The sequence below is a fragment of the Sceloporus occidentalis genome, unplaced genomic scaffold (genome assembly GCF_023333645.1).
Source record: "Sceloporus occidentalis isolate IW3139 unplaced genomic scaffold, rSceOcc1.0.p SCAF_110, whole genome shotgun sequence".
NCBI lineage: Eukaryota > Metazoa > Chordata > Lepidosauria > Squamata > Phrynosomatidae > Sceloporus > Sceloporus occidentalis.
This window is the reverse complement of record NW_028317090.1, coordinates 2406800-2424321: the sequence shown is the minus strand read 5'-3', so window position 1 is coordinate 2424321 and position 17522 is coordinate 2406800. Positions and strand designations below refer to the sequence as shown.

The window sequence follows — 17522 nt, the reverse complement described above, 5'->3', positions numbered from 1 at the left end:
ATTACATTATCTAACATTATATTTTTATTTTCATTTCCCTTTTGAAGAGGTCTCTGAAATCATAATATAAAAAAATCTGTTTTAACTAAAAAAATAAAAAAACAAACACTAACCCAAGACTATCACCAAATGGAAAAAATAAATAAAAGGGGAAATAGTAAAATGCAAAGCATGATATTAATCAGAAAAGAAAGACTTATGGTTTGAATCCATAAAAGCTTGAAATTGGCTTAAGCTGGAGTTACCGCAAGCATTACATTAAACATGTTCATATCGTTAAGTGTCCTAGTTAAAAATGTGAAATAATCCACGGTTTACCTTTATGCTGTTAACTTTGTATACTTGCCATGTTATATAACAACTTTATGATTGTTGGAAAGTTGAGAAATACACAAGAGCAATTAATTTAGACTCTGAACGATTCCACAATTAAGGTAAAACCCACCCACTGGCGGCCAAATAGAAAGCTATATTTTTTGCATAGTTTTTTTGCAGATTTATACTTCTTTATACTACATGTCCCTGCTGAAACCATCTTTTCCTAAAAAAAAAGAAATAAAAAAAAAAGTGACATAGGCCAGAGCCTCAAAGTTGCATGACCCTACGAGATTGAGCTTCAGGCTCCTCGGATATCCTGTAACAAAGTTGTAGCCCAAACAGTGGTTTGAACTGTAATTATTAAACATCCCCCCCCCCAAAAAAACAAAACAGTTTGGCTTAAATCACTGGTAAAAATAAATCTGCACAAGGAATGTAGGTAAGCAGTACTCAAGTTCACTCCCATCAAATATATTCTGTAAACACTGATGTGATTGTTATAGTGCTCTTTATTAAACATACGCCATAAAAAGCGAATACAGAGCCAAACACGCGCAACGCATTTTATACTAGGTGCTTAATCAAAGGCTCGACAGTCTGATCCAAAGTCAAGCATTTAAATACAATCAGAATTAAAATCATTGATGGGTGTGCGCTTACAATTACACAGCTGTAAACTATCCAAATAAGAAGTAGTCTAAAAATGTGATTAAAGGAAACGAGAATTAATGAAAAACTGTGAAATCAATAACCATACTAGAAAAAAAACAACTAAATCACTAATAATGTAAATATAGATAGCTCATAAGTATAATATGTTTTATACTTTCGTTACAGTTGTTATATTTAGTTATTTAGTAGTAGTTGTATTTATTTTTCTTTTCCAAGTAGAGATTTCACATTTTTCCTTCACCCATTAATCATTTAATTGTGAATGCATTTAAATGCAAACCGGCAAGCTTATGATTAAGCACCTAGCGTAAAATGCATTAAGCGTTTCTGGCTCTGTGTTCGCTTTTATGGTGTATGTTAAATAAAGCAGAGTATTACCAAAATGTGCAGAATTTGACAAGAGTGAACTCAAATGCCACTTACCTATATTCCTGCCATATTCCTGGTGTGTATTTGCTTGGAGGGATTGGACCCGACCTTGTCGTGTTGCCATGGATATCCCACCGTATCCCTCTTTTTTCCCTACTTTATCAAAAAGTTTTAAAGCTACAGATATGTTTAAATTGCACTCTCTCTCTCTTTCATTCTCTTAAAGTCTCCCCTACCTTCTCTGCCAACTGTGATTCAAAAGGGTTAGTTACCAGCTATGCTGGTAAAATACATGCTGGGTGGCAAGCCTAAATGGTTACTGGACCCTTCCCCATTTTAAATCTAAATGTTTTGCTAAATTCAAGATGTTCCAAATGAGCTGAAAATCCAGAATGTTTGAGTGTAGATTAGCTATACAAAATATTAACTTAACATATAGATGTAGTGGACGGAGGAATGATCACATATCCTTTGGTGAATTTGTTCATTTGTTGGAAATAAGTTTGATGACTGCAAATAATGGAAAGAGAAAGCCTCAAGTTCAGCATCTTTGCTGAGGTACAATATTCAACAGAATGTGATATTGTACAAAACCCTTTATAGCCGTATCGTATAATAGAAAATAAAGAGTAATATTTTCACTTGGTATGAAACGCTGACATGCATAACTGCAACAACAAAACAATAAGTCACTTGGAGATTTTTTTTGCTATTTTTTACTATTCCGCTGAAGAAGAAGAGGGTAGGGTGAAAAAAAGCAAAGAAAATGGTTAGTAGTAATCTATACTGCATTTAGCAAATGCAAGAGATCAGATCTAGTGTTAGGTAGCCTTTCAATTGTTGGCGCACAGATCACAAGCAAGTGAATGACGTAAAAAAGGAGACCAGAAGAGTTGATTATTTCAGAGCAGGGAAGCACTGGAGAGCCAGAAGTTAGTAACGCAGAGTGATGGTAACGAGCAGAAAGGTAGCATGGGAGGTTTTTCAGAAGAGCTTGCAGAACGGAGGTGGCTCTGTTCTTACCCCATTACTTTGGGTTGAGTGAACTGACTGCTCACTGGTCGACGAGCAGGTGCTCATGCGGTCTGTATCCTTGTTTTGCGTGGATTGCCGGTGAACTTGGCGTTGGAGGGAATCGCTATCCCCTGGGAAGGTGAATGAGCCAGGGCGGCTTGCTGGGGATCCAGGGATGGAACTCCAAAAAGAGCCCTTCTGCAAGGGGCTGCTGGGTGCAAAAGTTTCCTTGCCAAATGTTGATGGGAAATTAGATGAGACTGGAGAATTGAGAGGTGACGCAGTGCCATTTCTTGGCTTTACAAATGTAAGGGTGCCCAGACCACTTCTGGAATGGCTATCTTCTGTGCTTCCGTGCAATTCTTTCGAGTTTCCATCTACTAATCCACTAGAAGATTTCCTAGGGCCGTCTAGCTTTTTCATCTTTGGTACTGAATCAGATTCTTTATCCCGACACCCTGCCTCTGTAGTGGGATGAATTCTGTCTGTGTGACTGGGGGCAGTTTCTAAGGAGAGGTTGAGAGGTAACACTGAGGCGTGGCGCACAGACATACCTGACATCTTGTCTGCCTCTGCTTGTGCCGAAGCTGCAGAGGAGACCAGGACAGGGGAATGATGTCTGACAGGCTGGGGGATCCGGGAGGGCCTGCTTCGACTGGAGCCACTCAACCCAGTACAGTTGCTTGGGCCACTGGTGGGTGTGACACTGCTGCCACTGCTTCCACCAGTGTGGTTTCTCTGGTACTCGATTGGTGATGTCAAGGCTAAAATTGAAGAAAAAAAGAATTTAACAAGTGTAGATGCTTTAACCTGAATTCACCATTGCAACTCTAGATGAGTCCCCTTTAACCTGAGACACACATTGAAAATATATGTATTCAGGTATATTCTCTGAACATTTTACTTCCCTGCAGGGGACATTTTTGTGTGTTTCAAAGTTGCCACCTGGTCATTCCACTGTAGTTAAGATACTATTACACATTCATAGAAGTTATATTTATAATTGGCATTCCTCAAAATTTTACATTTACAGTCACCACACATGTTACTTTGGACCGAGTATAAGATGTCACATCATCTGGAGAGCTAGCACAGTAAACACGAAATAGATGCAAGGCACACGCACTTAAGTCATATGCAACAAGAGTGCTTTTAAGCTTTTGTTGTACCGCGCATACAGTCCTAAAGGGAAATTTGCAGTATCCACAGTGGTTGTTTTTTATTGGCTGGAATAAAACATTTGTTATAATCTTTAAGCAGTCCTGTCCAATATATACGACTACTTTCTGTAACTACTATCTACAGAAGATAGTAAAAGTAAAGCGAGAAATTCCTACCATTTAAGAAGTTGCGTTGGTTTTCCAAAATTTGGTTGATTTCATGGATCCACACTTGCTTCACAGCAGGGGATGCAGAATGTAAGACATACATCTCTGTAGAGTCTGCAGACCTTGACAGCAGCGCAAACTTGCATGGATCATTGTCAACACATTCTTCTAAACTAAGGCAACTCACCTGGGGGGACAATTACCATCAATGACCATTGTTCTGTTCATGAAATTTGTATGACTAGGAATAAATGTCTCCATGAGACAGAGTTTACAATCCCCAAGGCACTTGTACGTATAGTTATAGCAACAGAGAAAGAAAATTAGAGTGATGAAGCCATTTATTAACAAGTAGTATACATAATGTTTACTGCACATAGTGCAGGGGTGCTCCAAGTCACATTATTTACTGCGAGGTGCAATAAAATTACTGCTACTAAACTATACAGAAGGGAGTCTTTTCTGCCCACTATGGTGCATGTAGTTAAACGAATTGCCTGGTCACCTTACTCATGGAAACCAGGTATACAATGAATGTACAGTAAAATATATATATATATATATACACATATATATATACATATATATATATATATACACACATACACACATAAAGAGGAGCACACCCTAAGAAGCATACACATTCAGATTCCCAGGTTGCTGTTAAAATAATAATGAGTCAATAGGTTAAAAGGCAGTAAACTCTTACTGATTCAGCTACTTGGTAAGCAATGTAGACATGTAAACTTAGATTGGGGTATTTTGACAAAGTGACGGGCTAAGCAATATATGGCCATATATTGTGATGTAATTCCCAATATTTATGATAGGCATTTCTGAATGGTATTTGGTGGGTATGCATGGATTTCTTGTTATGCTAAATGAATGTATAGTGTTTTTCTGATGAATTAATTTTTTCTTGATTGAATCCCTAAGGTAACATGATGCATACGCTTCCCAACTGCAACCACCTCAGCTACTGAAACCTCTAACCACAAAATTTAGTTTGTTCACCAGCAGTAGAAAAGGCTTACCTTGATACTATTTTTGAAAAGAAATCCGGGCATAGAGTATCCTTTCTTTTTATCCAAGGGTTCACTAAATATTACAATTTGTTCAAAGAGGAAGACCCGCCTCTCTTTACAGCGCGGTAAAAGTCCTGTTTCTTGATCTGTGACAAGGAATGTGTCTTGCATCAGGAGTTTTCCTTGAGCAACAATTTTACCCTGTTAAAACAAATGTGCACATAATTTCTAACTAACGGTGCAAAAAGCAGATGTTTTTACTAAAATAAAACATTGACTTTTTTTAATAGTTACATTAGCAAACTGTGAATACATTAGCACTTTCTGCAAATATAATCACTTAACTGTATTTGCTCGATTATAAGATGAACCCCAAAATCTGAATATTAATTTAGGAAAAAAAAGAAAAAGCCTGAATATAAGATGACCCTTTAGGAAAAAAGTTTTACCAGTAAATATTAATTCAGGGCATAGGGCATTTCTGGAGGCAGAGAGGCATATAGGGGGTTAAAAGGCATATAATGGGGCACTCTGCCTCCAGAAAAGCCTTATGCCCTGCTGGAAGTGCCGGCAGCAGCTGAGGTTACCAGACAGGAGGATCCAGGTCCCCTGCAGCGCTGCGGGGAATCTGGATCTTAGTCTCATAGTCAGACCTCTATTTGAGGTCTGATTATAAGACTAGAGGTATTTTTCAGAGCATTTGCGCTGAAAAAAACCATGTCTTAAAATCGAGCAAATACGGTATATTTTAAAAATAAAGTTATGGTTGCTCAGGGTTGTCTATCGGCTATCTAGTAGTATTTGCCTGCAACACCAAAAGCGGCCAAGTCCTTCATTTATGTCTGCCAGAGCCGACTGTACAGGGCTTTATTTATAGTACAGGCAAATAGTAAATTTTAAATAATGTATCACATTCTGGTTTAACCACAGTATGAACTGATATATGTACTTTAGACTCAACTACTTTAACTCATGCAAAGTATCTCATTCACATAACAGTCTAAAGATGTATTACATCAAATCCTTGTAGTCGACCAACGTTCATCATGTCATTACAGCGCTTCGGTACAATGCACATGACTTCCACAGCTTTCTGATGATAGAAAAACAGATGAGGCAATTACAAATCAAAGCAAAACACTGACAGTAAAAAGAGTGGGAAGGAAAATAAAACACTAAATAGTGGTCCAAAAACATTGGAAATATTACAGCAGTGACACACATGCTTTTAATCTTGAGCCAATTTACTCCACCACTCGTCTTGTGCTAAATCACCCAAAAATACCTTTTAACATTTCTACCTTGCCTGATTTTACACATCTAATGGAGCACGATGTAGAGCTAAAAAGGGTGACACGTGTACAAAAACATCAGGCAAGTACCAGCCAGAACACACACATTTGGCAGCAATGTCATTCTCAGCGTAATATTACTATGGGTATAACTTCAAAATTAGCTTTATTTTACAGGCAAATATTATTATTGATGTTTGAATGTATTAACTGAAAACTGCAGCAAATACCTCTAATTCTGCTACATCCACACAAGCCTTCTTGGAGTACTTAAGGAAATCCTTAAAAAGGAAAACAGAAATACAAAATCGTTTACTATTTTTATAATTCATTTTGAGAGAGGAGATATATATATATATATATATATATATATATATATATATATATATATATGTGTGTGTCTGTGTGTGTGTGTGCACGCACACAATGTAAGATGTCAGCATGGACCCTTGCACTAATTTCATATTAAATTAAGGAAATGAAAGGTCTGTAGATATCACTGATAATTGGTGCCTATATTAACACGGTCCAAAAATAATTGAGAAAATATACATTTGCTTTACTGAGTATAATAACAGCACTCTTTTTAAATAATGTATAATCGTCTCTCTAGGTTTTCATAGCATACCTTTAAAAGAAGCTGATATTTCATAATTCTTTGAACTGGTTTTATTAATAAATCCGTAAGTTGAAGTCGGTGGCCTAGACGCTGTTTCATGTCCTATAATTTAAAAACAATCACTAAGAGGTGAAAATCAGATAATTGGTTCTAGAACTGAAATAAGTCCATAAAGCATTCACCGTTATCAGTCATGAGGGCACCAGTAGCGTATCAGTGGGTTACTCCAAATTTTGTACCCTTCATGACCATGGCTGTTTTAACATTTTTGCAGTGTGTGTGTGTTTAGCTGTAAAACTAGACAATCCAGGGTATTTAAAATTGTGATATTTTACCTATGCATATAGTACTGCAAGCTACTTTATGAAAACAATACAATAGCTGGAAAAAAGGGACATTTGTGTAGAAGTTATCTACATACAAGCAGTCCCTTTTGTTCATAAGGGGGACAAACGATCCGGCAACTTGGAGAGTCAAGTTAGCTATCCTTTCCCTCGTATACCTGGAAGGCCTGAGTCTTATCCTGCTTGAATCCCAACCTTCCCTTACACTTCACCAAGGATTCATATACACAGGATATTCCTTCCAGGTGTATAAGCCTCTGCAAACCTGGCAGTGAGGTGCTCCAGTATGATTGGATGGAGAGCTTTTTAACAATGCCCATTAGCATTGTGAGGGGCCACAACTTAAAAAATAAACCTGGCACATCAATAGGGGGGCCCATGGCTGCTTTGCCAAAAAAAAGAATTCGGACTAGCATGATGGAACTGCTGGGCATAAAAGGTTAGATTGGGAAACAATGTCCCCCAAAACATCATCTCCTAGAAAAAGCTTCACAATCTGGAAGGGTGTATATCCTGTTACATCAATATTGACGCCAGAAATTTCATTGAAAGGAGGGATGGCCTATAATGATTCCCAAATGATGTCATGGTGACATCACTTGGCACCTATTTACATTTTCTTGGACCTGTATGGTTCCCCCAATTTCTTATTTAACATTTTTTTTTTAATATTTTATATTTTATAAGCTCCCTTGGCCTGCATTGTTGATCACAGTACACCCTGATCAACTTGCATGGGGTGCTCAGGTCTCAGGAGGATGTTTTTACTTTTGGCGCTGGCAAGCAGAAGAGTGCCGCCATCTTGTGAGAGGCATTCTGCCCCTTACTATGCTGCTTGTGATCGCTCTGGATCACACAGCATCCCTGATTTAAATTTTTTATTTTATTTGGTGCTGCGGAATGGCAATACTGGCTGAAGGAAGGGATCCCTGAATGGGAACGATCCCTGCATATTTTGTTTTGGTGTTGGCTGAATGCTGCAATAGTGAGGGACTGCAGAAACATTGGCTGAGCATAAAAGTGATCTCTCATTGCTTTCTAAATTAATTTAATCCCATGACATACCAGGCAAGCCATGGGTCCTGAACCGTGGCTGGCATGTCATTGGTCATTAAACCACAGTGATACTTGAACATACAGGAAATGTGGCCAAAACACTGTACGTAACAAAGTGATGCAGCCACAATGACCAAAAATAAATAAATCGCAAAATAAGTCACTTTGTGATTGTTACTTACCTCAAAATAAGTATCAATGTATTCTGAAACAATATGTTCAGACTTTGGTTTATTTTGGCAATATACTATGTACATGTGAAGCCTTCTCTCCTGTTAAATAGATGAAAAGACATTGAATGAATATACAACCTTTTGCAATGAGGAATTTTGTAAAAAAATATCACAGCAGCTATCACGGCAGAACTGTCTCCATATCTCCCAAACCAGCAATAACCCCTTCATCAAAACCCTGATTAGATCTGTTATTGATGACGCTGTGTGCCAAAGATTAGGAAGGGAAACGATGTCTGGCGAACAACTTGATATTTACAAGAGGAATAAAAGACCAAAGGGATTATCGGGGCTAATGTCTTTTTGGGGAATTTTATAGAAATATCACCCAAGTCACTGCAAAAAGACAACTTGAAGTAATAGCCGCTAATTACCGTATTTGCTCGATTATAAGACGACCCTGATTATAAGACGACCCCCCAAAATCTGAATATTAACTTAGGAAAAAAAGAAAAAGCCTGAATATAAGACGACCCTAAAGGAAAAAAGTTTTACCAGTAAATGCTAATTCATGTAAACTATTTTTTTAAATAAAAGCTATGATTGAGAAAAATATTTTTTTTGTTTTTATTTCCTTGTATTTTCCAACCTGTCCCCCAGTTACGCACATCTGCCCCCAGGCTTGCCACACCAATATGGCACTGTGGCCCATGATATGCCTTGTAACCCCCTATATGCCACTGTGCCCCATGGTATGCCTTTTGACCCCCTATGTGCCACTCTGCCTCCAGAAATGCCTTATACCCCTATATGCCACTCTGGCATTTAGGGGGTTAAAAGGCATATTATGGGGCAGAGTGGCATATAGGGAGGTATAAGGCATTTCAGGAGGCAGAGTGCTCTATTAAATGCCCCCTTAACGCCACTCTGCCTCCTGAAATGCCTTATACCTCCCTATATGCCACTCTGCCCCATAATATGCCTTTTAACCCCCTAAGTGCCAGAGTGGCATATAGGGGTATAAGGTATTCCAGAAATGCCCTATGTCCCCATTTAACACACACGCGCACACACACACACACACTTACCGGTGCTTTCTAATTTCCTGCTGTATTGCCGGGGCAGCGGGTTGACGTCTCCTTCCGCTGCAGCCAGAAGGAGGTGGAGTTGGCAGCGGGGGTTTGTCTGCGTCCGTCGTGGATACCTTCCCCGGCTGTCAGAGATCAGAGTTCCCCGCACCGGTGGGGGGAACTCTGATCTCTGACAGTCGGGGAAGGTATCCGCGACGGACGCAGACAACCCCCGCTGCTAGCCACACCTCCTTCCGGCTGCAGCGGACGTTGTCTACGCGGATCGCGTAGACATCAACCCGCTGCCCCGGCAATACAGCAGGAAGCACCGGTAAGTGTGTGGGGGGGGGGGGACAGGAGGATCCAGGTCCCCTGCAGCGGTGCAGGGGATCTGGATCTTAGTCTCATAATCAGACCTCTATTTGAGGTCTGATTAGAAGACGACCCCGATTAGAAGACGAGGGGTATTTTTCAGAGCATTTGCTCTGAAAAAACCTCGTCTTATAATCGAGCAAATACGGTACTCTTTTTTTCCGGCTTTCAATGTAACAACAAACAATATTATAAAATAAACTATTAGTGCAAGGGTATCATAGGGATTGTTGTGACATGCAGTTATTTAAATTACAATGTAAGACCTTAACCCATTGTTTTCAGGTTGTGTGTAGATGCTGTAGTAAACAGCTCTACTTATAAACTTACATGCTTCACAAACAGTGAGGGCAGTCTTTCAGGCTCATCCAGACACTTCTCTAATTCTCCCAAAAAGAAACTGAGAACAAAAATAAGATTCATCACGGACATTAAAACAAAACATATTTTGAAATTGTACTCCAACTTTTATTTTTTTATTTTTTTAAATATCACTTATTTCCAGGGGAACTCTGTACAATATTTGCATACACATTTAAAAAAAATAATTTTACGGTTTCACAAACATTCAAAACACATTAACATATGAAAATGTAGTTCACATTTAAAAAGGACATTAGTGTTTGATAAAAGAGATCAATTATACATACTCTCTGTGCCAGTCATATATCTGATGAATGTTCCCAAAAACAATCTTATCTTTTCCTTTCATGTCGTCGGGAACACCATCCTCCTTCATGAGTGCCATGTATCCCTTTAAAATGAAATATACATTTAAAATATTAATATTCAACTGTATACACAAGCAAGAACTATTTTTTAAGCGGCTGAGATGTCATCAGAAAACCTGGATGTAAAATTATGCATAATCAGGCCACAAAACATATTGCAGACATAGATTCTTTTGCACATAATCTAAAACAATCATGCTACCTATTTCAATTGAAGCTCATTGCATTAATGTTTCTGTGTATATGAACAAAAAAAAAAAATATAGAAACCAAGAATTACCTCCACCACATAACCAAGGTCCCGAACGTAATCTCTCTCCGTTTCTACTAATTCTTGTAATACGTAACTGCAAAATAAGAGTAATAGGCAGTATGATCATACACCAACAGTCACAAAATGTTATTTGTTCATAAATAGGATGCTTTATTTTATAGGAATGGATTAGCCAGCTATACTCAAGTATGGGTGCTGATGAAGGCAGTGCATGTCCTTGGGGACCACTATAGTTTCTTCTAAAAGCATTCACTGACCTTAAATGTTAGTACTGTTAGGGGGTACTAACACCGCATAAGAGAACTCTAAGAATGGGCTATATGTTAAACAATTTGCCCATATTTACCTATGGTACACAAACAAATCCCAGACTGCCAACACAAAACATTTAATTCTGCATTAACGCGACACTTACTGTCGACGCTTTAGAGAACTAGACTTCTTTTCTTCCATCTCGTCGATTGGAGAAGAGGAGGAGAGCAGAGATGTATCTGAAGGATTGAAAGATGGACTGCTACTATCACCTTGGTCTACTTGCAGTGAACTTGGACGATCTTCTAGAGCCTGAAAATACCGTATAAGTTAGCCGTTTAAGCCATATGTGCCAATATATTATCAACACACATTAGTATATCATTACTATTGAAATGATTTAAATGGTTCAATTGCTTATCCTCGGCATCAAAATGTTGTAACTTTGAGCTTTTGATGCTGAGGGTTTCATCCCAGGTGCTTACATCAAACTACACATTCCCCCCACAAATATATACATGTAGGGATAACCTTAATTGTCAAAATGTTTTCAAGTAGTTATGCAGCACCTAAAATGATATACTGGGCCGCTTTACATCATACATTTCATGGTAAGACATGTTTCCTGGTAATGAGCAAACCCACATTAAAAGAGAACAGGTTATTTGCTGTTTCAGGTTATAAATACGTTTTGTTTTCTCTTTTCTTTTTCCTATTTTTTTTTTTTTTCATAGAATAAGATTTTCACACATGTAAGCTAGTATTCTAGCTCTGTTATCACGGCCTTTTCTACTTAAACATGCCAATGCTGTTATACTGCTTTCAGAACTCAACCAATATAAAAGTGAATATAAAGTTGTTCTTATTAATGTGATATGATCTTCATCTGTAACAAAGTTCCTCAGGGACAACATAAAAACATGCAAAAATACCAGGGAAAATCATAGAAACTTTTTGTACGTAACTCACCATTTTGCTTTTTACAAGTTCTTCAATAGCACTGACAAGTTCTGCTGCACTAGGTGTTTCTGAACTAGTTGGGCGTACCAGCAATCGAGATGAAGTCTGCAAATCAAGGACTAAAGTTAATCACTTTCATTAGCTAATCTTGTGTGTAAAATAACTAGTTAAAATTATAATTTACTTTGAGCAGCAGAGGATCAGCTATACTGAAAATAAACACAAACAGTACAACAAAATCAAACACTTCTTAGACAATGACCATTAAATGATATTTGCTTTTTACACCTGGCATCTAATATGTGCCATGATCATTAAAATACTTAAATTACCAATTGAAGCAATGTTAAGCAATGATCATTTTAATTAACAGAACAAAAATGTCCTTGTGCTTTACACTAATACTGTAATATTGGCGCTCAACAGAATAAAAAGGTCATTTTAATTCCACCACATTTAAAACACTGTGACCATGTACTGGAATTACAGCCATGCATTAAATGATTAGAATTAAACAATGTAATACTTCTTCTATTTCCCACTGTGGTAATGTCTTAGTCATAACAAATGCATGCTCAGAATTCTAATCTCTTGCAGGGTTATATGTGACATAGCTCACCATTCTTTCTGCCATCCATATTGCTCACACGTATATGCAGAGAACGGTAGTTTTCTGGCATCATTCTCTATAGAATGCCAACCATGGTTAAAAATGGGGGTAATGGGTGTTGACAGAATTAAAGGATGCAGGGTTGAGGGGCATTCATTTCAAGTTACAGCCATTAGCAAACATGTGGTGTATGGGTCACATGTCATTAAGTAACTGGAAACCAGAACAGGGTGCAATACAGATTATATTTCATGGGAACTTTATCACTCACACACACGTAATTCATGCAACGGAGTGTGCTGTTCAAACACTAAACTTACAGAAAAGATAACAATGTCAGTCAATGAGAAACCTTTGCATTATGTTTTTCTCCTTTCATTTGGTAGAATTTCCCAATTTAAAGTGTTTATGTATTTTAGGTTATTATTGACATAAGACAAAGGAACTGGGGTAAGGGAAAGCAACTGACTTTATATGGAAAGGTATGGGAATTGTGCCAAAACAGAGACAGAACACAAGTCTACGTAATGCTGCCATTAAACAAGAGGAAAATGTCCACAAAAAAGGAAAATAAAAAAGAAATAAAGTAAAATTAGTTCAACAGTAAAATCAAAATCATAGCAAAGTACACAAATCTATGCAGGTCTAATTAAAATAAATACAAAGCTATATGCTAATGGTATGTATTAAATATTAGTTATAGTTTAAGATGCGACTGTGAAAACACTGTTTACCAGTTGAACTGAAATACCAATTGGTAAGGCATACAAATGACCCTAAGAGTCATTTTGAATCGCTATCTGATGAGGGCAGTGCAAAAATAAGTCGAGAAATGTAAAAACTAAAATAAAAACAAATTTTTAAAAGTCAATGAAAAAACAGACTGAACAACATGTACCTCTCCAGGTGCCCTTTGACACACAAAATTCCCCCAAAGATATATGCATGTAATATTCTGTGTTCTAATCCTGTAGATGAAATCCTCAGCAAAATTAAGAAAAAATGCTACTAAATATTGATTTATATGTATCAATATAGTTTCAAACTAAAGCACTGATTCTCCTGAAAAGAAACAAATGTAATTTGTGTGATAGTCTAAATAAGTAAAATGGAAATGACATGGCAAAAGTGCCAATAACAATTTATACGTGTAATAAAAAACAAAAAAAGAAACTGCTTCTTTAGTGGTTAGCAGTAATTAAAGAAACCAGGATACATGAAATTATATCTAATACACTGGTTACATAAGCACCAGCCAAATGGGTACTTGAACCTGGCTTAACCGCCCTTAAGGACAAAGGGCGGTCCCTAAACCCATTGAAAACAATGCATTTTGAGCCCGTACATGTACGGGCTTTGTCATTAAAGGGTTAATTTTATGTAGCTCACCAAAACATACAAATCTTAGAATTCAGAAGCAAATAAATTAAGAAAACATATTTATATGCTTTTTGGCTAAGGTCGAAAAGCTGAGGCTCCAAAAACAAATCGACTGTGTCCAGTAGAAGTTACCTTGTCATCCTGAGAGTCGGGCTGAAGAAGGCTATGCTGCTGAATAGCCATAGGAGGTGGCAGCGGTACCGCATCAGGCCCTTCCTCGCCTTCCTCCTCTCCACAACTCTGCATGCCGGATGATGACGACTTAGAAAGTGTGCCACTACTGAGACCTTCATTTCGTACTCGCTACAAGACAGAAAACCTTTACAGTTAGGCCTAACAAAGTAAAAGCTTTATACAAAAGTCAATAACATAACCAATGGAACATGTCATACTTTCTGCTTTAATTGAGAGTTACTGAAGTCTGCAAAAAAACTTATAGAACTTAATTGTATTAAACAACAAGATAACCCTGAATCCCTCAACAATCAATACATTAAAAATAAACAGGAAAATTACTCAATAAACTTAATGGGTTAAAGATGTGCTAGTCACAAAAAGTATACTCCTCACTGACCTCTTCAATAGTTTCATCCTGGGGTGTTGCAGCGCTGTCATCCGAGTCCTTTTGGGAGCCAGAGTCTGCATTCTTTCGTACCTCCCTGCTTTTTTTGTGTTTGTGGGCCAGTTTTTTCACATGTCCATCAGCTTTTCCACTACTAAGTCTCCTCACAGGGCTTGTGAGCCATTTCCTTAAAGTATTCCCAGGTCGCTTTGGGCCAGGAGAACTCTGAGCACCGATAATATGAGGTTGCAGGGAAGTCACTGAAGCTGGAGGGCTGGCATCATTACTGGAGACTGAAAGGGAGTCTGTCGGGAATAAAATGAAGTTTTAACAGTTAATTAAAAAAAATAACATCCTCAAAAACTAAAATAACCAATCTTGCTATTATTCACCTACTTAAAACGGAAAAGAAAAAAAAAAACGAATTTAAAAAATTTGCAAGTAGAGAACTTTCCTATTACAAAAACACCAACAATCCCTACAACAAGCAGAGACGACTCTTTAGACGGAATACACCAAAGCCGACCAAATGTCTGGTACAGAACGTCAGACTAATGGGTTGATGTCCTCTGGCCATTTGTCTCCTTTTTAACTATACATTATACAGGACCAGCAAAAGTTTTCATGCAACAGGACTTTATCGGGAGTGGACCTTCATAATTAATAATGAGGTCAAGTTGCCGAAACACAACTCTTCCTTTAGTGAATGAAGCTCTTTTTTTTAGCTTAGATATTCCTGGACCAGGCCCTGGAGTTTATTAGTGTCTAGCAACTTCATGGTTTTCAATATACATAGATATATACATACACACACACACACTTTATTAATACAATTATGTCTATATCTGTCTTATTATATATGTATACAGTAACATGCATAGAGAGCCTGATGTACTCCTCCCAATATTGTCCATGCCTTGTGTTTCGTCTATATGAATTTCTTTATTCACATTATATCCCAAGCAACAGAAAACAGAGACTACACATGAAACCACACACACAGCTTGTGTTGTGTATTCTTGACAATGCACAGAAAGCACCAAGAAAGCTAGAAAATGTAAGCTCCTTTCTACTGGGAAAGATGCCTACAAATCTTAGAATGTAAAAAAAATAAAATATAAGTAGACATTTAACAACAGACAATTAAACCTTCTATTGAACATAATTTCCCTGCGAATGGGTTCGCATCCTTCAAAAATAACTATATGACCCCTTTTCTGATACGATGCTTATAGTAATATATACATTGACACATTTACACACCGATATACAGCGGATTTATTGCCATTCTGCATGATAGAACAGCTGGCCAACTGTGTTTTCCAGATTGTTCATAACAGCTCATAGAAATATTATCTTGTACAGCAAATCAAAGCTATTCTGGCAAACTAAACAAAGCAGTCCCAAGGTAATACAAAGGAAATGAAATCCTCTCTCGCTCTGACACTGATGAGATGAGCAAAAATGAAAGATTACAAAAAGGAACTGCTCATGATTTACATGAAAGAATTATAAACTGTGAATTCACATAGGAGACATATCTTACCTCTCTTTTTATTTTACTTCCTTAATTAACTTTAAGAACCAGTGGGGTCAATTAAGATCCCCTCTAGCTTTCTGCAAGTTTCTAGATGAAGTCAGAGTTCATAAAGAGTACACTTTCACAATGTACGTTACCCCTTTCCAAAATTACATATGAAGTTACACCCAAATGAATTACTGGTCAACTGTAGGGCCCTAAGGATCTAAGTATATAGAAAAGTTTAACCTCATATGCTCTGCTCCCATCTTTATAACCTTACATCATCTGTGATTAATAACCTCTTAGATATTTTCTCCCATTTCAACGATAATCAGATGTGAGCTGTTTCCTACAGCCTAACCATTTCCATATTGCAGTATTTAAGAGCTGGAGAACAGGGTTTCCTTTGAAACAGCACAATCAGGTACATTAAGGGGAATTAAGTCAATTGGGAATTGACTTAATATGCTGTACCACTACTTACTCATGATCAATGATCAGAACTGAGTGTCTGAGATTAGTGAAGACTCAGCAAGGGGTATAACAATAGTTGTTATAGACACATTAAGCCTTGAAGCCATTTGGGACCCTGGAACAAACATGCTTGCCTTGGTAACAAAATCCCCGAATCCTTTTACAATTTTAAACAGATAAATACTGACTTTATAGTGACGGTAACTGACCAATTTAACTATCCAAATATAAACTTACCTGGAAACATTGCCCCTGAGGATGTATAGTGAGAAAACATGGATTGTCGAGCTGGGCTTAGAAATAATCTGACAGCTAAATGTATATTGGTAGGAGACACTTGCTGATCACAACACTAAGCACAAGTAATTGTTATGTGATTGCTTCTAAAAATAAGTGCCACCAGAAAACTGGTTATGGTAATTAGCTCAGAACAAATAATAGTCACAGGTGGTATTTAAAGTATTGCACATACGGTCATCTCTGTTGTATAATGAATTTGACCTGTCCCAGTTATTACAGGAATGTGGAAGATTTAGGATATCTGTTGAAAGTCTGCTTTTAATTAAGCACCTAAAAAAACATTCCTGAAAGATCATTAGTAGCTTGGGAAAGTTCACTAAACAGTCTGTGAAAATCAAATTGCTAATTTGCTCTCTTTGCAAATGCATAGAGGCGATTCAAATAAATCAGACACATACAAAAAGTTTAAACGGCTTACAGGTGTCAAACATCATATGCATACGGAGGCTAATGTTTCTTTCTTTTCACTATAGTTAATGCAACGTGCATAACAAGACTCACATGAGCAATTTATAAGGCCACTGAAAGAAAAAAATAAACACTGCCTTCATGCTTTCGTTTTTATTTTAATTGTAAGATAAATTAAATACGGACCAGACACCAGTCTTTTCTTTGACATCTAGGCGATATCTAAATAAGAACTTTTAGTGAAAACTACAGCTGCACTAATATTCCTCCCAAACACTTAAAATAAGGGCTGAGCTGGCCCAGTAGTAGTCAAATGTTTCATGTGAGGTTAGCGATTCATGATTTTGAAAAACAAATGCTGAAATTCTTTTAGGGGAAACTTCATGGGTTCCCTCAC

The 17522-nt window shown here is 37.4% G+C and overlaps 1 protein-coding gene across 1 annotated transcript in view; it reads right to left on the bottom strand.

Annotated features, from left to right (window-relative positions):
* LOC149283183 (triple functional domain protein-like) overlaps positions 1 to 17522 on the bottom strand; it is a 136618-nt gene that overhangs the window by 11100 nt on the left and 107996 nt on the right. The window contains exons 35-48 of the mRNA XM_089497907.1: positions 14434 to 14726; positions 13992 to 14162; positions 11879 to 11974; positions 11073 to 11221; positions 10664 to 10730; positions 10303 to 10406; positions 9983 to 10052; positions 8220 to 8309; positions 6647 to 6739; positions 6249 to 6299; positions 5742 to 5819; positions 4736 to 4927; positions 3711 to 3888; positions 2383 to 3137 (exon numbers count right to left, since the gene is read on the bottom strand). Of these exons, the coding sequence (XP_089354033.1) occupies positions 2383 to 3137; positions 3711 to 3888; positions 4736 to 4927; positions 5742 to 5819; positions 6249 to 6299; positions 6647 to 6739; positions 8220 to 8309; positions 9983 to 10052; positions 10303 to 10406; positions 10664 to 10730; positions 11073 to 11221; positions 11879 to 11974; positions 13992 to 14162; positions 14434 to 14726 (2387 nt within the window). The remainder of the gene's footprint in view (positions 1 to 2382; positions 3138 to 3710; positions 3889 to 4735; positions 4928 to 5741; positions 5820 to 6248; positions 6300 to 6646; positions 6740 to 8219; positions 8310 to 9982; positions 10053 to 10302; positions 10407 to 10663; positions 10731 to 11072; positions 11222 to 11878; positions 11975 to 13991; positions 14163 to 14433; positions 14727 to 17522) is intronic.